At 39.6% G+C, this 25,212-nt stretch overlaps 1 protein-coding gene across 3 annotated transcripts in view; it reads left to right on the top strand.

Annotated features, from left to right (window-relative positions):
- The window catches only part of RAPGEF4 (Rap guanine nucleotide exchange factor 4), a 142,487-nt gene extending 117,512 nt beyond the window's left edge, over positions 1 to 24,975 (top strand). For all 3 annotated transcript variants that reach the window (XM_058809902.1, XM_058809901.1, XM_058809900.1), the window contains 8 exons: positions 2,056 to 2,181; positions 2,643 to 2,821; positions 8,927 to 9,017; positions 11,207 to 11,257; positions 11,890 to 11,977; positions 12,312 to 12,376; positions 20,665 to 20,719; positions 22,241 to 24,975. In XM_058809902.1, the coding sequence (XP_058665885.1) occupies positions 2,056 to 2,181; positions 2,643 to 2,821; positions 8,927 to 9,017; positions 11,207 to 11,257; positions 11,890 to 11,977; positions 12,312 to 12,376; positions 20,665 to 20,719; positions 22,241 to 22,368 (783 nt within the window). In that variant the 3' untranslated portion in view covers positions 22,369 to 24,975. The remainder of the gene's footprint in view (positions 1 to 2,055; positions 2,182 to 2,642; positions 2,822 to 8,926; positions 9,018 to 11,206; positions 11,258 to 11,889; positions 11,978 to 12,311; positions 12,377 to 20,664; positions 20,720 to 22,240) is intronic.
- Positions 24,976 to 25,212: the final 237 nt, after the last annotated feature.

Below are 25,212 nucleotides of genomic sequence, written 5' to 3'. Positions count from 1 at the left end.
AGCAGGGGTGTTGCATCAGTAAAACTGTGCTGGGTACTTATTTATGGCTCTGCATTGTCTATGTACACATAGTTTTTGCAGCAAATTGTCTTGGCTTTTTGTACCTTTTTCCTGTGCTATTTACCATGCATCAAGTACTCAAAGTGCTGCAGGGAGCTCTAAGATGTAGGGCTGCAATGTGCTACTTTTCATCAACTAGACTGAATTCAGTAAGAATTACAGAAGTAAATTCAGCACCTTAAAAATGGTCCTCAGCATTGCATAGCAAATTACAACCCCTTATCAGCTGCATTTTTTCGAAGAGGTATAAACAAATCAAAAAATGTTACAGCCTTAGCTGCCTCCCAGTTTAATCCTTTCACATTCCAGTTTCTGGCTTCTTCCTGTTCATGAACATTTATGCACATTACATTTGGCAATTCCCATGTGAAAATTGTTCTGGGTAGATGAGTTTTCAAATATGCTGTGAGTTTGCATCTAAGTGCTTCTTTCCTAGCATAGGAAAATATGTGTTTGTTATGGTAACAGCTATGTTGTGTTCATCTCCAAATGGGGGGAAAAAAGACATCTTTCAATCTGTAGGCAGTTCTCTTTCCACAGATTTCCACAAGTTAGAATTTTCTACACAAAGCTGCTGTACTTTTATTTCATATGTTGTCATAAACTAAAGAAATTTTCTGTTTGTGCAAATCCCAATTCAAAGCAATCTGCAGCTTTTTGTAATATTAATGGCTGCTCTGGATTTTTTAGAGAATACTTCTGTACTGTTTTTTTAAATTATAGATGAAACTTTTAAGGTGATAATGTTTGTGATTTAGTTAAGTTTTTTTAGTTGGTTTGTATGACGATGATAATTGAAAGGAAAGTTTTCCCTAGAGTACAAAACAAGAATGCATACAGCAGTAAAACCCCTAGACACTATGTGCTACTGAGAAAGTGTTTTGATGTATTAATCCAGTCAGAGATTTCTTTTGCTAGTACCTTGCTCTTATATAAAACAGGATTCATTTAGTAGGCTCATTTCTTATATTGCAGCATCTAAATAAGGTCTGTCATTCTGGCAGGCTCCAGTGAGTTTGTGCTGGGGAAGCAGCCTGTTGTCAGTTCGTGCTCCATCACCCCGTGTGTGACCAAGGGGTGAGCTCCGGGTCGGGATGCTCGTGTGTGAGCTCTGCCGCCCTCTCCCGGAGCAGCGCCGCTGGCCCGCGCCTTCCCGGCGCCTCTGCCGGTGTTTCACCCTCCCTGTGCCGGGGCTGGTTGGCAGTGTCTTAGCAGTGCTGCTCAAACACTTCACCCTGATATGTACCACAGACTGCTTCACATCTGACTTATCTCAAGCCGTGTTTTAAATCTCTGTTTAACACTTCACCTGTGTGCAGAATCATAGATCACGTCTCATTGGCTGGGTGGCATGGAAATGCCTTTCAGAAATGGTTTGTACTTGGTTCTTTCACATAAGACTGTGTTTATATCATTTTAAACAGCCTAGCCAGGACTTTGCAATCACAAATTGTGCATCAAATTTGTGTACTGTCAAAGAGAAAGTATGAGGTTTATTTTATAAGTGATCAGCAGATCTTGCAATCACTGCAGATTTCTGAAGCATGCTAGATGTAGCAATTCTCATCATTAGAATCAGGAATATGTAAAAGTATTTGGCTTGTCCTTGGTGGCCTAGTTGTTTGTGCATGTGAAAAAGGAAACATAAAACTTTTTTGGAAAGACCTATGCTCCTAAACAAACACAAATGCTTTAGTTAGCACAACGTGTATTATAGATTCAAATTTTAGAACAATGTTAAAAATAACACACTGAGAACAGTCTGGTTTATTTTCTTACAGTGTCTCTGAAGAGCTTTTCCTGACTATCCTGTGCATACTGGATACTGGTTTTGCTCATTACCCAATACCTGTGTTTAAAAGCAAATTTCAGTTTTACTACTACAAACTTGATTAGGAAAGTGGTCACACTGAAAAAAAAAAAGTTAGTAATATAATAGAATGAAAACGCCAACAATATGTCTAAATTATATTTATAATATTTTCTTGTTTGTAGGCACCATTGCCAGAACAAGAAGGACCATCTACTGGTACAGTAGGAACATTTGAACTGATGAGTTCCAAAGACTTAGCACATCAGATGACAATTTATGACTGGGAGCTCTTCAACTGTGTGCATGAGGTATGAGGATCTATCTATTCAGCAGGTTAGAATCTATTAAAAAGTGTTTTAACTGCACATTGTAGCTTTGAGCATTATTTCCAAAACCTTCTCTAAACTTGATTTTCAAAAATTCTGCAATAAAGCCACCTACAAGTTTTGAAAGTATAACACATTCTTAATTTTATAGGCAAAATAGAAAAATAAAGTTAGACGACTTCTGGATATGTGCTGCTTGTTGAATTACTTTTGTTTGTTTTAAGGTATTAAGCTGTTTATATATAATCTGTAGTGACACTTTTACTATGCCTCAGCTATTGTATACTGGATTTGTAACCTGAGTCCTTGTCATCTGTGCTGCTATAAATGTAAACTCAACTGCAGAGCAAATTCAGGCTGGATACTTACCTGGTCAGTCTTAGTCTCTTTCCTTGAAGAAACACAACTTCAAAAAGAATTCCAAACTGTTTTCTCTTTCCTAGCTGGAATTGATTTATCACACTTTTGGAAGGCACAATTTTAAAAAGACCACAGCAAATCTGGACTTGTTTTTAAGAAGATTCAATGAAATTCAGTTCTGGGTGGTCACCGAGATTTGTCTTTGCTCTCAACTCAGCAAGCGTGTTCAGCTGTTAAAGAAATACATTAAGATAGCAGCCCAGTAAGTATGCAATCATGTGGGAACTGGAAGTGAGGTTCAGTATAGTCAATGTGGTTTTATTTTCTCTTTTCAGACAGCCACACAGAGTAGAGGTTAAAACATTCTGTATTTGGTAATTCTGTCTGTTTTCTTATAGGGCTGTATAGAACTTTGTTAATACATATTCTTTTTTGTGCTACTCTTCCATTGCTCCTTGATTTGTGATCTCTTAGGGCCATGTTTACACATCAAATTTGTGAGAAAATATATTTCAGTTCATTAGAAGAATCCTTCATTTACCCTTCCACACATTAGCAAATACTAGTTTGTGAATTAGTGAATATTAACAAAATTGAGCCTAATTTTCCTGAGAACAGAAATGTTTCTGGTTCTGCTCAGGAGAACCATTCTCATAATTTCCCTGACTGGGAAAACCAAGAGGGGAGAGTAAAGAGATGTAAGGAGAGCATGGAGATGATGACACTCATGTGACTTTCATTCTGTGTGGGATTTGCAGCAAGTTTGCTGATGATACAAAGAGTAGGGTCCTGCACCTGAGGAAGAGTAACCCCAAGCAGCAGCACAGGTTGGGGGCTGACCTGCTAAGGAGTAGCTCTGCAGAGAGGGACTAGAACTGTTGGTAGATGACAAGGTGACCATGAGCCAGTAGTGGGTCCTGGGGACCAGGAGGGCCAGTGGGATCTTGGGTGCATCAGGAAGAGTGTGGCCAGCAAGTCAAGGGAGGTGTTCCTCCCACTCTGTTCATCTCTGGTGAGGCCACATCTGGAATGCTGTGCCCAGTTCTGGGCTCCTCAGCACAAGAGAGACAAGGAGACAAGGAGGCCACAGAGATCATATGAGGTCTGGAGCATCCCTCATAGGAGGAGAGCCTGCGAGAGCAGGGCCTGTTTAGTCTAGAGAAAAGTAGACTGAGAGGAGATCTCATCCATACATTCAAATATCTTCAAGGGTGGTGCCAAGAGAATAGTTCCAGGCCCTTTGTCCTGTGCCCAGTGACAGGATGAGGAGCAAGGCCCTTAAACTAAAACTTCACCTCAGCACAAGGAGTAACTTCATGTTGAGGGTGGCAGAGCACTGGAGTAGGCTGCCTAGGGAGTTCATTGAGTCTCCCTGTCCATAGTTCAAAACCCACCTGGACACATTCCTATGTCACCTGGTCCAGGTAACCCTGCCTTGGCAGGGGGGGTAGGACTGGATGATCTCCAGAGGTCCCCTCCAACCCCAAGGATTCTGTATTCTGAGATTTTTTTTTTCCTATACTTTTAAAATGCAAAATATGAATGTCCTGTCTTGTTACTAACTGCTGGGTCTGAGGCTGGATAGCAGGCATTCTTTTTGTCTTCCTGTATTGCTATCCAGATTTAAACTGTTTGCAACCCTCATGCCAGAGATGTCAGCCTTGACTCCCTAAAGAGTCAAGAGCAGAGCAGTGACTGACTTCAGAGGGAGCAGGGGTATATCCATGCCCTGCATAGGTACAGATTTTTATTATTGTTACACTCTCCCTTTCCAGCTCATGGTGTATTTATTGATGTCTGAAAAACAGTTTGCAGAGGTTTGTAGCGTTTGTCTATAGCTCTGGGCATTGTAGCTAGAAGCCTTTAGGCAGGTCTACCAACAGAGATGTTGTTACTTGCAGTTAAACCAAGATTTTAACTTTTTTGCATCATTACATGGAGTTGTGTAAAGGAAGAGATTACTGTTGCTGCTGGGATGCTGCTCTCCTCCCAGTTAGTAATTGCACGTAGCTGAACTCTGTGTTCCCATCAAAACTGGGGATCAGTGTGGCTCCTTCCTCCAGGACACCCTGCTCTGCAAGTACCAGCTTCCTTCTGGGATCTACTTTGGGCCCTGCAGTTGGATTACAATTGGTCAAGGGTGAAGATTTAAAAAAGCTGATGGTGGGCATGCAGGATCAGTTTTATATTTAGAACAGAGGACAGAATTTACCTCTCTAGTTTCTAAAAATACACGCACCACATATTCCATTATCTCACTGCACAGCCAGGAGTTGGAAGCAGCTGCCGGCCTGGCGGGCTGTGCCCAGGAGAGGGCAGTGGCACCCACACAGACGTCGGGGTCTGCCCTGATCTCAGGCATGAAATGAGAAAATGTTGAAATGTGGTCATTAAGATACAATAATAATTTCCATAAACACTTGAAATCAAGTATCCTAAAAATTACCGTTAAATATCTCCTTAATAAACTGCCCTAGACTGTGAATTCCTCCGAGTCATGGGTTTAATCTTGTGCTATTTACAACAGCCTGACAACCTCCTGTTTACTTCCATGTTTCTGGTATCACTACAATGCTAAAAATAAACAGCTAAAAGCAGTCTGCTCTGCTGGGTCCTCTTTGTCTCCTAAAAGCAGAGAAATCCAAAGCACAAGATTTTCCTCTGTACAAACCAAGAGGGCAGGTTTAATTCCAGCCGCTGGAAAGGCCCTGGGAAGTTTTGCCAGGCTGCTGCCCTCTGTGCAGTGCTGCCATGGTAACAGCTGCTACACATGCACTAAAACAAACACAAAGTGCACCGAAGTTAGAGAGGAGAAAAAGCCCAGACCTTGAAGCAATATCTTTGAGGAAGTTTTGCCTGTGAAGATCCCTGAGACCTAATGAGAACTTTACCCTACCTAGAAGTACTAGACTCATTAGAAAAGTGTTCAGGGAGAACAGCTCAGTGCTGCACTATTAATCTTAGGCATGACTGGTGGTAACAAGATGCCTTGCACGTACTCATTTTCAAAGATAACTGCTACTGAGAAGCTTTTTTCAGTTCTGTGGCTTGAGGTGCAGATATCATTGCAGAAGGCACATCATTTTGTGTCTGCCACCCCATGCACCCTTGATGTGTGCTCCCAGTCTGTGCAGGCAAGCACAAGGCCAAGTGCTGGCTCCAAGTGCTGTGCACATGTGCTTTCAGTTCCAGGAGCCAGTCTTGCCTCAGCATCTGCTGGAAAAGGATGTAGAGGTTACCAGGTTCATCTCTTTTCCCCAGCTATTGTAGGAATAAACTTTCAAACAAAGGGGAGAAGTTAACTGTATTTCCAACAGTGAGTTCTTCCCATATTAATTGTAAAAGAAAGTCCCTCTGGGATGTGCTTGCACATACTGTTATGGATGTCTGCAAATGCAGTTTGTGTGTATTTCCTCTTTGTAGATATATCCACAGGCTATTTAGCAGCCTTCTTGTGTATCAGTGTACTCAGACATTTTCATTCAGTTTTTGAAAATCATTCTTTGTGTACATGTGCATATGTTATAAGCCCAAGGAGCCTGTGAGAAATCTCTGAACTGTGTTTGTAGAGAAAATGGCAAGATGAATATGCTTGTGTGAGTACAAAGAGACTTTAACCACATACACGTTTGTTTTGGAGACCAGAGAGTGTATGTGTGTGTTTGCTATTCATCCTAACAAGGACATTTTCCTGGTACAGTCCATTCTGTGAGGCAGAGGAACCTCTGCTCTAGGTGGTGCTTTGTGGTGCTTTAGAGCATCCACTTTTTGACATTTTACATGGAGTTTATATGTAGTAGAGTGATGGAGCATTGTTTCTAGTGCCTTACAGGGGTCCTTTATCTGGAACTGAGCTATTTATAGTAGTCCCTGTAGGATTTACTGAGTACCTGAGGTAGAATATCATATATCTATGTGGATTTTAACTGGGACAATGTCAAATTGTATTCCTTAACAGGGTATTTGGCAAAACATTTCCTTTTAAATATGAAGATGGATTCAAATTAAATATTGCAGATACAGTTACAGCTGCCTACTTTGTTTGAGCACTAGTGCTGTGTGTTACTAATTATTTAAGCCTGCCATAATTTATTCCCAATCCTGTCATGGGCTGTGGACAGATATCTCTTTATGGATTTACTTGTGCTTAGGGAAGAGGTTATCACTGACAGCCTATCCTGCCTGCTTTTCATCTTTATCTCCCCTCAGATCCACTAATGAGGCACTCCCTGACCTGTACTAGTAGATTAAGTTGGTGTAGCTTTAGCATTTGAGTTTATCCATTCTACCCTTGCTCACTGACACTAATCTGATGTGGGAGAATTTGTGTGAGCAGCTCTGCCAGAAGATCTGAGAGGGCATCAATCTCCCAACAGACAAACCAGCATATGGGAGAGATCATTTATTCACATGCTCAGTGTTCACACGGTGCAGACACAAGTGAGGCCGAGATCTCAAAGACTCACTCACTCAATACATCCAAATCTGGAAAAATGAAAGTACAGAAAGAATAGAATGGTGTGGATGATGGAGAATAGGATGATGTGGCAATCATGAAGTCAGTAGGATGAGATGATTGTACTAATTTTGTCTGAAGCTAAGGATACCTCAGAGGAGCTAAGAGCTTCCATGATGAATTAAAAATACGAGAATCATCGATTGAATCTTTTAAAAGTTTTCTTGGTAAATCACAGAATCATAGAATAGTTTGGGTTGGAAAGGACTGTAAAGATCATCAAGTTCCAACCCCCTTGTCATGGGCAGGAACAGCCCATTCTTCCACTAGACCAGGTTGCTTAAAGCCCCATCCAACCTGGTCTTGATCCCTTCCAGGAATGGGGCAGCCACAACTTCTCTGGGCAGGCTGTTCAGTGTCTCACCACATTAGTGCCCTCCTTTGCACTCACTCTGGCAGATCCATGTCCTTCATATATTGGAGTTCCAGGGCTGGACCCAACTCTGGAGGTAGGGCCTCACAAGAACAGCAGGGGAGAGCCACCTCCCTTGGCCTGCTGGCCATGGTGCTTTTGCTGCAGGACATTGTTGGCTTTTGAGGCTGCAAGCACATATTATCAGCTCATGTAAGAGTCTTGTCCACCAGCACCCCCAGGTTCTTCTCCCCAGGGCTGCTGCTCTCAATCCATTCTTCAGCCAGCCTGTGTTTGTGCTTGGGATTGCCCCAGTTTAGGTACAGGACTTTACACTTGGCCTTGTTGAATCTCATGAGGTTCACAGAGTCCCAGCTCTCAAGCCTGTCAAAGTCTCTCTGGATGGCATCCCTTCTATCCAGTGTGCCAACTGCACCACACAGCTCAGTGTCATCAGCAAACCTCCTGAGGGTGCACTCAAACCCACCGGCCATGACACTGAAAGAGATGTTAAGCCCCAACAGTCTCAATACCAACTCCTAAGGAAAGCCACTCACAGCTGAAGAAACAGAGATTGAGGTGCTGAAATTGGATGTTGTTTGCACATCAGTTGAGAAAAATAAGAGATTATTTGCAAAAACCCAGTGAGGTGCAGTTTTGTGAGTTTTTTTCCTGATAGGCTTTGTTTTATCTCTTCCTTTCCTATTGAGTCAGTGAGCCACTGATACAGACCCAGCTGAGCAGTTGTGTTGACTGTGCCCATCAGGTTGTATCTACTCCTTCATATAGCATGTTGGATCTTCCATAGCACTCAATTACATGTTCCAGTTTTTCCTGACTGATAGCAAAATCCTTCTGTGCATTAGAGATGGAGTGGGACCTGGATCTCCTTTTGACCAGGACCTCTTTAATGAAGCTGGTAACAAATGGCTGCTCTTTTCCTGAAACATACTAGAAGTCCCAGAATCTATAAGGAATAGAAATCCTATACTGCAGGAGAGGTCCCTGCATGGGGCATCTCTAGACAGCTGGTCTCCTCCCTTTAAGAAGACTCAGTGGCCCTGTAAACTGCAATGAAGATTGCCTAAGGAGAGCTTCAAGCATTCATTAGCTGTTCAGGAGCTGTCAGCAAGTTTTGCAGCAAATGAAGTTATAAACAGTTGTTTGCACTGTTTCTGGTATCCCTTGGGACTGAATTGAGCCCAGTTTTAGGACTGTGTATCTGGGTGGAGAATTGGTTGAAAGACTAGAATTCCTTGCAGAAGCTGGCACCCAGTGAAGTAGAAGAAGGGAGGTCATTTTAGGAGGGAAGGGAAGGAAGCCTGCAGAGTGTGGTGAAGTGCTTGCACATTGGTGAAGAGGTGTCTGCAGGCAAGCTGGCCAGGACTGCTTAAATTCAGTTACTTCTAAGCTAGATGCCTGGGTTCAGCTCTTAAGGTTGTCTTAAGTACTGCTCTGACTGATATATACAACTTAATACCTGGCCCTTTGTGTTTCAGCTGCAAGGAATACAAAAATCTGAATTCCTTTTTCGCTATTATTATGGGACTGAGCAATGTTGCTGTGAGCCGTCTCTCATTAACGTGGGAGGTAAGTCTTTGCTAAAATCCTATTCCAGGAAGCTTGAGAGGGACTTGTGCTTGTAGTTAGGAAAAATGTGAATAGGGCCTTTATTATTGATAAAGCTACTAATTCAGCTCCTGACCATAAGCCTTAGCTAAGGCTGATAGTATTTATTAGTAAGACAATATAGTACACCCATGGATGTGCTGAATACTCACAGGAGTTAACAAGAGTGACAACAGTGGCTCCTATTGCCCAACAGGATGAGCAAGCTAGCCAGCTAACCTCTTAGGTCAGCCCATCCTCTGTGTGCCTTCTCTTTACTGGTGGTTCAGTGAGATCACTCCACTAATAATTCTCTTAAATTCATCCTCTGTTTATACATATTATTTTCTGATCTCCACAGGGACTCTGTTGCCCTGTTAAAATGTGGGACCAGTTCTGGTTTTCTCTCTGACATGCATTTCCAGGCTTACTGGCAGTTTGGTCTTCATTGTCAGAGCTTCCACCTTTTTCTGTGGCTTTGCTCTTTTGTATGAGGTTATAAAAAAGGGTGCAGTGTCCAGCACAGTGTAACCACTGAGAACATACTGGATATCAAAAGCAGTACAGATTTAAATGTGCATGCATTTTGTTCATTAGAAATTTAAAATAATTAGCATGACTGTGGTTATTGATGCAACTGAAAGCAAAATTTGAACACCTTTAAAAATGTGCTCTTACACAGATCAGACTAACATGTCTGAGGGTACACCAGTCCTGTTTTCAAAAGTATATTTATCATATCAAATCAGTGCTACTGGTAAAGATTTTCTGGTTCTCAAAATAATGATCCTTTATTGGTGGCTACTGAGAGGAGCTGGGAGAGCTGAGACAGTACAGGACTAGAGAAGAAGGAATTGAATGTATATACTACATACAGCAATCTGAAATCAACACTAAGTTTGAGCTGGTAGGGGGGGCACAGATCATTTGTACATGTGGAGATCATGGAAATGTTATCACACTCTGGTTCTGTAGAGCAGTTGCTTTAACAAGAGAATTTCTGCAATTTGATTTTTAGCCAGATATATACAGAAAATACTTAAAGACAAACATACCAAGACCTGATTTTTTCTATATTTCATGCATTTACATTAGTTGCATGCAGAAATTAGATATTTGCAGGTGCAAATGTCCAATTATACCACTTACTTCACAAATACCTAATCTGCATGCATATGCAAACTAGGCACACAGTTGTTGACACACATCATTAAAAATTAGGCCCTTGCTGTGGCACAGTGTAAATAGCTTGCCAGGGTACACACTTCAAATGTAGAAAGTATTGCAAGAAATAATTTCTGCACTATAAAGTCTCTATTAATTTTTAATGTTATCCACTGCTAATAGTAGTCTAAAAAACTCAGCAAATACAGAGAAATTTCTTACTAAAAATAACTGACATATTCTGATGGTACATAAGAAAAATTACAGTGATCTTTGAAACCAATTTATAACATATCTTATAGTCTTTAGAGTAAAGTTATTTAATCTGTGTAACATACTATGCATGAGGGGGAAAGAAAGTATTTAGTAAAGCCCATCTCATCTCAATCATTGCATGATCAAGTGACCATTATTTATTTGTGTAGGTATTGTGGACTGAAAAAATTTTCATTAATTTGTACCCCAGAAAGTGATGGAGGACCTTTGCTGCTGAGCATGTCAAAAATTTTACTAATAAATGCATCAGCATGAGCAAAAAAAACCTCCTGGAAATGCCCAGGCCTGAATATGAATGTTTGCAAGGGCAGTTCATCATAGGTATGAATAATTAAACTGATCAGCCCCTATGCAAGCTGGGTGTAAATTTTATTTTCAGATAGGCTATAATCAGGGATGTCCTGAAAGCATCCACATGAATTTCCCCTTACATTCTGAATTCAGTGATTGCTATGTGAGCCAAACAAAAATCTGAATCTAAACATCCCAAAGGACTAAATTCAAGTCAGGGTTTAAATCAGGATCCAGGTTTCATGGCTGGTCCCGTCTCTATTTTTAATCTGGTTGCTAGGAAACATGTTGTATTTTAGATTAGCACATTGTTAGAAATATCTGGCAAAAAAAGAGCACTTTCCTGACTTAGGGCGTTGTAGAAGGAACTAGCATTTACAGTAAAATTACTGCACTGATCTGATTTAATTAAGGTTTGCTATTTTTGTTTTTCTTAACAGAAACTCCCAAGCAAGTTCAAGAAGATCTATGCAGAGTTTGAAAGCTTAATGGTGAATAGCAATAGATCCCTTATTCTATGCACAATCTGAGATAATTCAGTTTCTGATTTGAATTCCTTGATTCAGAACATTTTATATGTCCTTGTTTGACTTTAAGAAGTTTATGATCCCATTTTAGAGCTGCTAAAACAAGTATGTATGACTAATAAATTATACTCTTAGGAACTTACTCTGAGAGAACTTATGTACCACTCAAAGTTAATCTGGGAACTCAGAAAAGCTTTATCACTTGTTTTCCAATAGTACATATGGGAAATGCTATTTCTCAACCTGGATATTTCCAGGCAATACATTTTACTGCTACAACATATGAAAAACTGGATCTGCAGCTGTAAGGAGGGAGGAAAAAATATGTTGTTTCTTTTATGAAGAATGTTTTTGTAATCATATCTAACCTAGGTATTTGGCATGAAAAAATGTTTGTGTTTAGTGGTTGCATTCTCATTGTGTAACCAGTCAGGGAGAATGATAAAAGGAGTCTGAATTTGCAGATGCACTTTTAAAGTCACAGGAAAAAAATAATGTTTTTAATAAATACCATGACATCTAAATTAATGTATATAGTGTCTTGATATATATAATAATACATATTAGTAATTATTTGATTTCTCTTTTTTTGTAAGGATCCATCAAGAAACCATAGGGCCTACAGACTGACTGTAGCTAAATTGGACCCTCCAATAATTCCTTTCATGCCACTGCTTATAAAAGGTAAGCTTGGATGCTACCAGAATCATTAACTTGAGAGCTATTTGTCAAATATCTGAAGGATAAGAGTAGCAGCAAGAAGAAGCAAAAATCAATCTCAGTGTGAGGTATGATCTTTTTCCATTATGAAAAGCACGATACAGAGACAAGACAAACTGCTTTTGTACATCTGAATATCATACCTCAATTTTATTAGTCTTAGAAATGCTGCACATTAAAACCTAAATTTTTTACTTTACAGCTGCTACAATTTTTGTAAGGGTAGATAAAACATTCTGCTATTTTGTATGGCCATGATTCAGAAATGGGCTTTTATGTGTTTTTTATTTCTATACAGACATGACGTTTACTCATGAGGGAAACAAGACATTCACTGACAATCTAGTAAACTTCGAGAAAATGGTATGTATGACGTATTTGAAAGGAAACTTAAAAATACCTCCCTATTCACCCCTTCAAGAGTGAACTTCTCAACAGTGACTTTCAGGGCTAGGGAGAATGAAGGCAGGACCAAGACCTGGCAAAAATAGCCTGCATTGTACACAGAGCCTGGGGCCTCTGGTTTTCTGGAAAACCTCACAGAGGTGGAGAACAAACTGCCCACTGAGGCATGCACAGCCAAAATATTTCCTAGGAGAGGGAGCATCAGGGACAGGAAGCAGAGCTGTTAGAGACACTTTTTAACAGTGTGGGACCAACCTGTGATTTTCAATGCTGTTCCTTCAAACAGGCCTGAACTGCCTCAGGCTGGGATAGTTCTGCATTGCTCCTTGGAGAATGAAAAAAGCATTGCAAAGAACTTGCACAACATATATTTCTTCTTTCCCTTCACTAATGAAAGGAGATGTGTGTGGCTTGATTGCTTTCCTACTGGAAAGGAAAATCAATGATAAAAGGCTAGATCATGCTCAAATCTGATATAAGTCCTGCACATAAGCTGTTATAATTCCAAATACCATTGTCAAAAACTGCAGGCAGGCAACCTTCCATTGCAGAAGTCTCAACTGAAACTTGAATTTCTCAGCAGTGAGAAGACGTTTTCTTAGTTGCTAAGATCATGTTCCTCATTAGTGTGGTTAATGACACCTGTATCTGAGAACCTGCATAGCCAAACCCAGCTATGGCATCTGCATAGGAAAACCAAACCTGACTTACTGCTCTGGCAGTCAATAGTAGAATCACAGGATCACTAAGGTTAGAAAAGATCTCCAAGATCCCTGAGTCCAACTCTTAGCCCAGCACCACTGGGTTCCCCAGTAAACTTTGTCCCTGAGTACCACATCCACATGCTCTTTGAACGCTTCCAGGCATAGTGATTCCACCACCTTCCTGGGCAGCCTATTCCAATGCCTGACCACCCTCAAAGTGAAGAAATTTTTTCTCATATCCAATCTAAACCTCCCCTGGCACAACTTGAGGCTGTTTCCTCTCAGCCATTCAGCAGCCATGCTAGAGCATATTTCCTCTGGCACCTACATGTGCTTGTTCTTAGTAGTACAGTAATCAGAACCACTCCATTCCACTGGAGTTACATAACTCCAGTTATTTCCACTGCACTGTGCAGGCGTTTGTCTGACCCTCTGAGCACTGATAACTGCAGAGGGGGAAAACGGAGTGCTTTAAGCTCTTTAAAAAACTTCACAGGAAAGTGATCATCACTCTGAATGAATTCTCTTAGATTTTAATCTGTAGCTCCAGGACAGCCTCTGTCCTTGGTTGAAAATACCCCTTCACTAAGATGAGACATTTTGTAAGTAAATGGCAGTGCTAATGCCTGAGTGAGGGCCTGACCTCACTTTGCAATAATGGCATTCTGTAATTGCATATGCAGACTGTGTTGCCATCTCCTTCCAAAGGCCTTGAGCATGCTACCTGCAGAAAAGGACTTTTTTTCTGCACTGCCTGTTTTAATTAGGTATAGAAACAACAGTATAGATAGTAAATACTTTGGGGAACACAAAAGGGATCTCAGACTTGGTTGGAACACCTCCAAACCAGAATGGATGGCAGCTGCATTGCTGTAGCCATGGTTCTGTGGCTGGCTCCATCATCCCCACCTCACTTGGCCTGTTTACACCTCCTGAGCCAGAAGAGCCAGTACATCCACTGGCCTCAGAGCTCCGTGCTTCAAGCTCTTTATGCCTCATTTTGTGTGAAAGCCACTACCTGAGGGAGGAGCTCTCCTGTAAGCACTTGCCATAGACAGAAGTTCAACACAGGCTTGTCATTTAAGAATAGTTCTGCACCACTCTGTACCACATTTTGGCACTCCCAAAGCCAAGAGCGAATTTTATAGCAGCTTAAACGGATCTATATCTAAGTTTCTGCAGGTCTACTCTCTTTACCTTAGTCTGCACATTGTCTTATCTTCAAAAGAATGTTACCCCCAGAAAAAGAGTTTACTAGTAGCACTGAAAAGTTTTAAATAACGTTTAATACTGCAAGAATGTAGTACCAGTAATCTGAGTTTTGTTAGTTTTCATTAGGAGAGGAATGGGAAGATTTTTGATGCTGCATATTTTTAATGGAATCAGTACTGTCTCATGTTCCTCAACTCACCAGAAAGGGAAACATTCTCCTTTTTTAGTATTCTAAGCCTTTCTTTGGTTGGTATTCCACCTAAAAGCTCACTCTGCTTTTTCTCCAGGCCTTACTGCAAGTATATCTTTCGTCTCTTTATTGTTCTTCACTAGCTCTTCTGCATGCTTCTAGGTGCTTTTACTGCCTTTCTCAACCCGTAGCTGTTCAGAGCAACCTGTGTTCAAATTCCACCCACATAATTCGTTCAAATCCTACTGTGGACCTGGCAGTTTTTAGCTTTTTGCATGTGTCATCAGGTCAAGCAAAGAAGAAAAGCCTACTGTTAAACCTCAGTCGCTGCCGCCTACTTGCATTAAGCTTAAAACTGTCATATCCACACATAATTGCCAGATATTAAACTGTGAAGACAAGACCACTCAGCCAGATAACTCTCAGGTAAATTCTCCTCTCTTTTAAATAAGTATAAGCCCAAGTTTTTGTGATGTTACTCTGCCATTTTCAGGAGAAAAGTAGGAACCAGATTTTTTCATAGGAATCATGTCCTGCCATTTGTTGCTGCTGTCTGTTTGTTCTGCTGCATGATGTTCTGTCATAAGCAGATGGAGATTCCTTAGAGTGTTGCTGGGAGCCACTCTTACTGATGTTTCTGAAACATCTTGGTTCTTTGGAAGATTGTTTACTTTTATGCTTGCTAAAGTTTACGAATAAAAATATCTGGGTAGTTGCCACTGGTGGTGCCACTTGCCACTGGAGGAGGTGGGTCCCACCGACTCCCATGTAAGCATAGTGATGAAACTGAGAACAGCCTCTGGCATCACGTCTGCATTCTCACCACAGAGCCCTGATCCCGACAGCTGATGTGCTGCTGACAACTTTATTCCTGTAACTGGCAGCCAAAAGTAGAAGTTTGATCTAGTGGCATCTCTTCAGCTGAAGCAGCTTCCTTTAAATCTTTCCTGTTTTGCAATGTTTCTGTTATTATTTATATTAAATGATGCATCCTAAAACATGCAGAAGCTGTCAGGCAGTGTCTGAGCCAGGAGCTCCCTGAGTGCCAGAAACGGCAAGGCCTGGTTTCCTAAACATTTGTGTTTCATGGCTGCTTGAGCTCTGCTCAGATCTCTCCTCGTGGCTGGGGCATGTGTTGTTTCTTCATGGCTGGGGAATTCTGTGTGAATAGGCTTTTGTAATAGCATAGGAACTTGCACTACAGCCTTTTTCCTGAAGGAGACAGGAGGGCACTTACACAATCTTTCTCTTGTCCACAGCCATCTGTTTTCACAGAAAATTGGTAGGAGCTTTCTTGTGTTTGAAAACTCTGGGTTCTTTTTTCAAATTGAACAAAATTATCTCGGGAAGAAGGGAAAAACAGACAGATGGTGTTGAGCCACATTAGCCTAGTCTTTTTTAGCAACTCAAGCTAACAAAGAAAAAGACTGAGACAATTTTTTCCTGCTACTCTTTCCTATCTATTGATCTTTTCAGTGGTGGAGTGACAGAACTGTGGTATTGGCAGTAGTAAGGGGACATCACTCTGCAGAGCATTGCTGAGCTTTACCTGCTGCTGCCTTTGTGACTGCCTGCTCTTTCTTTCCCTTCCCCATCTTCTGATCCCCACAGATGCCTTATCTGGAGGAGGCTGTGAGGAGTGGGAGGACAGGGACACCTAGCCAGGGAAGAGAGTAACCACATGTGGCAAAGTCACAGCTATGGGTAAAGAGGGAAGTTTGTAAACACACCCATTTGGTTTGTACCAGTTGTGGGTAAACAGTACTGAACATGTCAGAAATAGGTATGCTCTTAGTCTTTGTATTTGCACTGTGTTTGTGCTCTTTACTCATGCCATTGCATGAAGCCTTAAAATCCAGTCTGGAAAATGTTATTTATGTATTTTTCAATAAGTAGGCAAAATTACTAAATTACTAAATTACTGGTCATTGTAGTGTAAGGCTTTGTCTTCACTAGCAAACAAGACATGGTTTAAGAGAAGTATTGAATGACTTTTACTTATCTCACTGCAAGAAGCTGTTTCCACCATGGTGTTGCTCAGATGTAAATTCTAGTTTGGCATATATGACAAGATACCAAACCACCTACATCTCTTCTCCCCTGGTGATTTGATAGTACATGTTAGTTGTAAATGAGCCTTCAGAAGACTCATCTATGTAATAACTGAAGACATATTTATTACAGAGGAGCAAACCTTTTAAAGCTTTTTAAATACTGTAGTTTTAGTTTGGAAGGTACATGGCAATATACACCATTTAAGTGACACTGCTTTTATGACTAAATATTTAGAAAAAATTTATAAGTACTTTCCTAGAATTAGGTCTTGGCAGGGAAGGAAGAGAGAGGAAAGTGAGGAAAGTACTGAGCACGACTCTCCTTAGGAACAGGCAATATTTCATACTCTTGACCACTTACTGATTTTTTTCTTTATAACCTCAGCTGCGTAATTGCACTCTGACTGCTAGTACAGAATTTTGTATTCATAGACAAAGGGAAGATTCAATTAATTGGGAACTTTATCAGTGCTATTTCTTAAATCATCAGAGAGCCTGAACAAAGATTACTTTTTGTGGCACCTTGTCCATATGACATTACCCAGCATTATGTCAGGAATAACACCTGTAGAGGGAGCAGAAGTCAGGAAAAAGCTCTGGAAGTGCTGACCTGCCATGGCAGCACAAGATAGTGCCATGGTCCTGACCACTGATACTTCTTTTTGTCGAGCCTCTTCACCCTTCAGGTGAGAAAAGAGGATTAGAGAATTTGTGCATATTTGTTTTCAGGTTTTGTGGAGATGAACAAAAGGGAATTCACACTCTTATCCATATGCAAAAAAAGGGGGCAAACATTCTTTAATTTTTGGAACATAAAGATTATGCAAAAAGTGTGTGACTAAAGCCCTTAGTAGTTTTCAATAGCATATATGAATATTTATAATATTTAGCAACTTGGGTTTGGAATGGATTAGAAGATAATGCTCTGGCCTGCTGCCACAATTCCAAACTGTAAAACTTGAAAGGGTATTGTTGTGTATACACAGCATGCTGGTAGTAGCCATTATTTATTATATTATGCAGTTGGTTCTATTTCAGAAAGATCCAAATTTAGGTTTGTATAGCTTTTTGATAGTGGTCTTGCTTAGCACTGTGAGTAAACAGAGGTTAATCTTTGCAGGCATTGACTAGAGGTAATCCTCTATTTGAAGAAAAACTGTAAGGAGCAGGCAATTAAACTTCCATCTAAACATTTTTTCTGTCCATGTTTCTAGTTGTCTTGCATCAATAGAAGACAATCTAACTTATCTACGAGATTTGGGAATGGAAATTTCACTTTGTTTCATAACCTGTTTTTCTGTTCACTTTGTACCTTACAAAAAGGAACTGTTAGGAGCTTAGACATTATGAGACAGTAGAACAACACTTGGAAAAAAAGTAGTGTGAAAAGAGCTCTTCAAAGATACATAATGCTTCAGAATCTCCCCATTGGCTTGTGATGCTGTCTTTGGACCACATTTATTCAGCCTTAACACTCAGTTCCTCATTTGTTTGTATTTCATCATTGCCATGATAATTCTGAATGCACAGATAGAATCACATCATTCTCAGGAAAAGGCAAAGGAACCCTTTAAAATGAAGTCTTTCAGCCAACTGAAGGAAGCCAGGCAGTTCAGCCTTTAACCAGAAGTCAGACAAGTCCATTGCCACTTCTATTTTTCCTTGCCTAGAAGGGCCCACATAACGGCAAATTTGAAAATAGCAAAAACTTTTTTAAAAACCTTCACCACATACCCATATTTTTTCTTTCAGTACAGTACTGCATTACAGTAATTATTCTGGATGTTCTGCTTTTTTTGAGAACAAACTCCCCACAAGAGAAAAAAGAGTAAAATTATTCCAAAGAACACTTTTTTGGATAAATCTAAGTTTTCACATATGAAGGTAAATAATGATAACTCCAAAGATAATTATGAGATGAGGCTTCACAACCTAAATACTTACGGGTATGAAAAATTAGGGTGTGTATTAACAATCCATCTAGAAAGCATGTCAAGCAAAACTAGCTATCTTCCTGAAAATGAGGTGTTCTTAGCAAAGCTTCCTTTGAAGATAGACAGTCTTGAAACTTCATTGTGTTGGCTGGTGCAGTTCAGCTTTATGATCTCTCCTTGAAACAGTTATTGTAGATGAGTATTTTTTGAACTGGTATAAACCAAAATAACAGCATCACATTACAGAGCCAAATATGAAGCTGCAGAAGTGTGAAACAGTCATTTTTATATGCTTGTGTTGTTTTGACTTAGATTTGATTGGGTTAGACTGAAAAACCGACACTGTTGCATGCATTATGTTCGGTCTCAGCCCAGTTACCCTGAGTATTTAAGAGGTTCCATTGAATTAGTGGAGTTTATTCACATGCTTAATGCTAAGCACCTGTGAGGATGTTTGCAAGGTAAGTCCCCTAGAGAATCTGCATAGTAATAGTGGCTTGAAGAGGTATGAAAATTACATTAGGATAAAATTTACACTTACTTGAATTATACATGTAGATACATGTAACTTTAGGAACAACATAGCAGATCCAGATCTGGATTCCCTAGGTCATTTGGGAAAGTGTGTTTTAGAAATAGCATATTTTAGATCAGTTTCATTTGCTAATACGAGGTGTAATCCACAAACATTTAGGACATCATATATCAGTAGCATTTCTTACGCTGACCAACCAACGCATTTTTGTATGCTCGATGGTACATTAAACTGTGTGAGATTATCCATTGTGTGTGTAAGGGATGTCTTACATTGGTGCTTCCCATTCTGGAATAAGAGATTTCACAAGCTTAGTTAATTTGTAACATTTTCATTTAAGATTATAATTATGATTTCATTTAAGATTATAATGAATTTAGAGGAGCATATGCCCCAGGCTTTCTTGTTCACTAGTAAGAGATATATAATTCCATTTTGTGAGAGCTTATGGCTAACTAGCTTGTTAATCTCACACAAATTTTCCATAATGTCTGAAGCAGCCTGGTGAGAGTGGCTGCGTTAGAAGATGTCCCTGTGTTGGAACACAGACATTAGAGTCTGATAGGGAGCAGCATTTCCTCCCTTTACTTTTTTTAAACAAAAGAAACTGAAACAAATGTCCTTATTACAGGGATTGAATCAAACTATTTAGCTAACTGCTGAAATTTCAGTTTATTTGACATTATGTAGAACAACTAATTCTGCCCCATACTGGTGGGTATATTATTTCTGTGGTGCTAATCACAGAAACCAGTTAAATTTCTACAGTCCAGAACTAATGTTTTGCTGTATGAATAACCTTAATTTATTTTCTTAAAATCTGTTGTAAAATAACATCTGGTTTATCACAGCAAGTGTATTGATTGAAACTGAATTGAATGAAATGATGGAGGTTTTTTTGCTGAAGAGGAAGCACAGCCAAGAAGGACTGAAGTGACTTCTGCTTTTTTTTGGTGAACGGTCAGTAGAAGGGTCCACCAAAAGTGAATCCACTTTTCAGGTTGAGTGAGATATACTTGTGCAAAGTAACACTGTGTAACAGGTCTGTTTATGAAACCTGGCTGCAGGCCACAGTACTGACAGTGGCCTTCTCACCTGTGAACCGAGCATTCTGCCAGTGGAATCACCCTCATGTGCTTAATTTTACACTGTCAGCTTCCAGGAGAATGCATTTTAAACTCAAGTTTGTATAAAAGGTGAAAGCTCTTTAATTGCTGAATATATTCTAGAAATGGCCTTGCTGTTAGGAGCTGATAGTCTTTAAATTAACGTGTATATACTCCATGGTATTCCTTTTACTTTTCAATATGGTAAGATGTTATCAAAGAAATGCACATTGAAGGGGCTGATTTTCATTCTTACTTAGGTCCTTTTACAGCATTCAAGCAAGGGAAAGAGTTCTCTGAGCGCATGTAAATTATACTCATGCTTATTTAAAGCCTGTGTAAATGCAAATCACACCCTATACATTAAAGTAGCAGCATTAAAATTATATTTTCATTCATATGACTGCTTTTATTGGCATGTGTCTTCACACTCAGGCACAGAGGTGCTTCGTTTGAATGCTGATGAAATACAGTGCTTGTTCTCTGATTGCATCCCATCTTTTCCTTCCAGCGCATGATTGCCAACACTGTCAGGACAGTGAAATTCTGCCGAAGCCAATCTTTCAGTAAGTGTGTTACAACACCTGTACTGTCAGCATTATCATCAGTAGCTACAGTAATTACAACTAATTCTGTGTGTACCAGAACTGAAGAGCCTGCTTTCCAGTGATTCTTCCATGTTTGGATCCTGTGATGTTTCACAGGGTGAAATATCCTTCAGGAAGCTCTAATAAACCCCTTCTCCTCTATCTCTTTTCCATGCATGTGAAAGAGCTAAACATCTGCGAGGTCTCTACCCATCTGTCACATTAGAGCCAGTTGAAATTAGACACTGGATTCAGAAGTGGTTGAAATAAGTCTAGCAGGCAGCAGCACACAAATAGTTGCTTGGATAAATGCTGTTTTAATATGAAACCAGTCTGGAGACATGACCTTTGTAAATGACATAACTGCATAAGGCGGTGAATTTAAAACCTGTTTGTCAGTATAATTACCAGAACTTCCTTGAGGCCATTTAAGATGACAGAGCTGTATGGTCAAACAGGCTTCTCTGTGGGTCTCATCCCATTGAGCTCCACTGTCAGTCTCAGTCACATGGGCATTTCCTCAGCACTTCATCCATTTTGACTCACAGTACCCTTCCTCTTTCTCAAACAACAGAATAATATAAAACTATATTTTTATAAAAATAGTTTCTTTCCATATGAGTCAAAGCTTAACTGTAGAAGATCTGTACAAATTTCTGTAGAACGGTAGAAATTAAGAAAGATTTTTTTTCATCCATAATCTGGGTTTTTCTGGCTTTGTGTCTTTAATTTTGGTGTATTAAGCACAAGTGAGACCTCCACATACATAGAAATGGAAGCAGATTTTCATTATACATGATATAACAAAATGTCAGTATCTAGATCTACTGGATCTAAATTCCTTGGGTTTTGTGTGTGTATGTATAATGTAATGTAGATGTCTCAGTATAATATTTTAGTTGAATTTAAATTACCTAACACATATTACATTACACTGTAAGCTGTTCCTATGGGGCTGAAGATACTTAGACTTTAACTCAGTAGTATTCCATAACTGCTGCTGGAGTAGGTGTAATGGGGTTAAGAAATGTATACAGGTAGTGAATTCTGAGGCTTGAATGGGGCAGCCACTAAGCACTACATTGATACAAATATCTAAAATGAGAATATTGCATGAAAAGAGGCTAAAATCGGTTACAAAATTTTGAATCTGTGAAAGTTCCTGGTTCAAAAGCAAATGAGCAGCTTTAAATTGTACTTGTTAGCTGTATAATATATAGCTAATGACTGATAAGGTGATATGTCAAACTATAACCAAGGGCCATCAATTTTAGTAAATGTAGCCAAGGATGTCCAAAAGAAAAGTTAATTTGTGGGGGTAGTAACCAGAAAGACCATCAGATGCGGAGAAAAGGTTTCCAAGAGAGCAATTTCTAAATATTTCCTTTTTAACTCGCCAGGATCTAGTCTTTCCTGTGACAGCTGGTAAGGAGTTGTGCATTTTGTTCAGGCATTTGTCCATTTATGTGTATCAATCCTACATCATTTCTCTTTCACCAGATCCTGATGCAGCCCTAACTAATAAAAACCATCAGGATGTTCGGAGCTACGTGCGGCAATTAAATGTGATTGACAACCAGAGAACTTTATCACAGATGTCTCACCGACTGGAACCGCGCCGAGCATAAACATTTGAAGCAATGATGAGAAACGATCTTTTATCCTCTCAAGGTCACTTGTTAAGAACTTCACTTTCTCTGCTACTGCACTGCCACTACAAAAATAAGCAAAAACATACCATAAGGTCTTAGGCAACGCACAATGTTCCAGCCTGCTGGAGAACTTTGGCTGAGGAAGAATTTATGCACTGTAGGTGTATGGTGGCCATGTTGTGAACTATTAATTCATCTTAAGGTGTAGTAAGTGATATCTCATACAGATTTTAAATAAAGGCAAAAGATAGAATAGTTAGTGGGAAATGCACAAAAACTTACAACAGTTCTAAGGTAGGTAGTGAGTTCTTCTCCCTAATTAAGAACCTGTATTTTATGATTTATACTTCAGGTCAGGACCAAAACTGATCGTCAGTTTAGCTTTCTCAGCTGCTCTTGACCTCAACAGAAGATGGATGTAAGGATCTGATGAAATAATGTAGGTTCAAGAGCGGTCCAAGGTACAGTTCCATTCAGAGAAGACTTACAAATATTTCCATTTTAAATACAACAAATACTAAGAAAAATTCCCAGTCTTAATCATACTGTCTACTACTACAAGCAGTGTGGCCATTTCAGAAAACTGACAGGACTGAAAATATTTGAATGATAAATAGCTTAATCAGTGTTTACATTTTACTTCCTTCTTTTTAAATTACCAATCAGGTTTTTACAAAATTCAGTTAAAAAGTAAGGTCATTAAAATCAATAGCATTAAAGGTAGCAAAGGACTGGTTCAAAAAGAGCACAATATGCACAAATGGATTTCAAGAGAATATTTTCCTGGACATTAAAACCTTAAACTTCAGCTAGAATTAATCATGGCTGGTTAACACATCTTCTGGTCTTACACATTTACAAATATCCTAATTTTCAGCCAATTGTTTGCACTTTCAATAGACTGTAAATAAATGTCAATTCATTATGTTCTAGAATATTTATTTATGTAATAGTTATTGTGCCAAAATAATTCTGGTTTATTTCTTTTGTTTAGCATGTTATGAGAGTACAGCTTTTGTCTTCACGCTCTGTGCATTTACATGTAGAAGTTGTGTGATCTATCTTTTCTGTAAATAACATGCAGTACCTTATTAAATGTAATTGCTGGAAAGGTTTAGTCACTGGCCTTATTTGCACTTTCAGCTTCAGTCCTGCATAAATACCAATGCTGCTAATTGGCTGATATATCAAACTTGGCTTGTCATTTGCTGGGCCTCAAACCCACAGCTGGCCTTCGTGCACTGAGATGGACGATGAGATTAAAGCCAGTCAGATCCATCCCTGCCGCGGTGATGACGGTCAGGCAGTGACGCAACACCACCGCCTCGTTGGCTCATTTGTTTCTTAGGAGAAAACATTTAAATTGGAATGGTTTAAATAAAGGAGGGATATATTCTTAATTTTAGCTATCTAACTAATTTGTCCTTCTCAGTCACTAATGTAAGCACTACACGTTATCTTATCTCGGGCAGGTTTTTACCTCAGGTTGGCAAACTCAAGACCTTGGCTAACAGGGCACTTGAGAGACCTCTGGGTTCGATGACCATGGGGAGGTCTCTCAGGGCCTGCAGCCATGAGGGGAGGGGGGTCTGACATGTGCCCTTTCCCCTCCTGAATGCTCCTGGGGATGGCTGTACTGCTGCTGGGCAAGCCCAGATGGCAGCCAAGTGCATGCCAAGGGAATGACGATTCCTATTGCATTCACACTGGTCCTGCGCTGTGAAGCTGGATGTCATAAAAATTATTAAGCCTGAAATTAGAAGCTGCAACTATTATCTCATAATTAAGCTTCAGAGATGACCTCATTGATATAGTCTACATTTTGCTTTGGACACAGAGCATATTATTTTTGGCATTGAGCAGGACTGTGTGGAATCAGTATACACATACAAATTTTTTTATCTATAAAAATAATTACATTCTTTTAGTCAAAACATAAATTCTGCAAAAGTTGAGAGTCACTGAGGAAATGCTGACACAGAACCACAATCTGTTGGTACCTGCATTCTGCAAAGGAAAGAATTACACAGTTAAGAAATATTCTGCAGCATGATGAAATAATTTATTTTAACTTTGCTGTCTGACTAGAAGTTCAAGATGATTCAGAGGAAAACCAGCTAATAATATAGAGACAAATTTGTGTCTTGTCATTTCAAGTGAGAAATATTTATTTCCATTTCTGCTGTTTGATGAATATACTTCATATGGCTTTTTCAGATGCAGAATCTTCCCAGAAGCAAAGTACGCAGTAGAACAAACTACAGGGAGACAATGAATTCAACAGGCATTTTTATCTTTGCAATCAATTGGTAACATTTCTGAGTTCATGATTTTATTTGTTCCAGGTTTGTTCCTATTGTTTGGACTTTCATTTATTTCTATGTTAGATGGTTTATAAAGCTGCCAAGTTTTGGCTTGGCTCTGCGTATAGACTAATTCTTCATCTGTTTAGTATGTTTTTATCCCCTTGGTTTATTTTTTTTTTCCTTAGAACTTCTAACTGTTTTACGTATTTGTTGCCAACAGTCTCTATCGTGTAGTTGTATCCCAGTGATACAAAGAGAGGTTTCATGGCACCTCCATGTCAACAAATGAATGCAGTTTACCTACTCAATGAAACAGGTATCTGACATTTTTTAATTTTCCAATAAAGAGTGCTGTATAAATAACAAGTGTTGCTATCTCTGTATCTAACTAATTCAAGTGGCTCAGATAGTTGCTATGGTTCTAATCACTGTCTAAATACCTAGAGATTAGATGAATAAAACTACCTTCTGGCTCTAGGACCTGTCCCAGGCTCCCTGTGTTGACTTTACAACA

This window comes from Ammospiza caudacuta, chromosome 8 (assembly GCF_027887145.1).
Source record: "Ammospiza caudacuta isolate bAmmCau1 chromosome 8, bAmmCau1.pri, whole genome shotgun sequence".
NCBI lineage: Eukaryota > Metazoa > Chordata > Aves > Passeriformes > Passerellidae > Ammospiza > Ammospiza caudacuta.
Note: the sequence above shows the minus strand (reverse complement) of the source record. Positions and strands in the feature narration are given on the sequence as shown.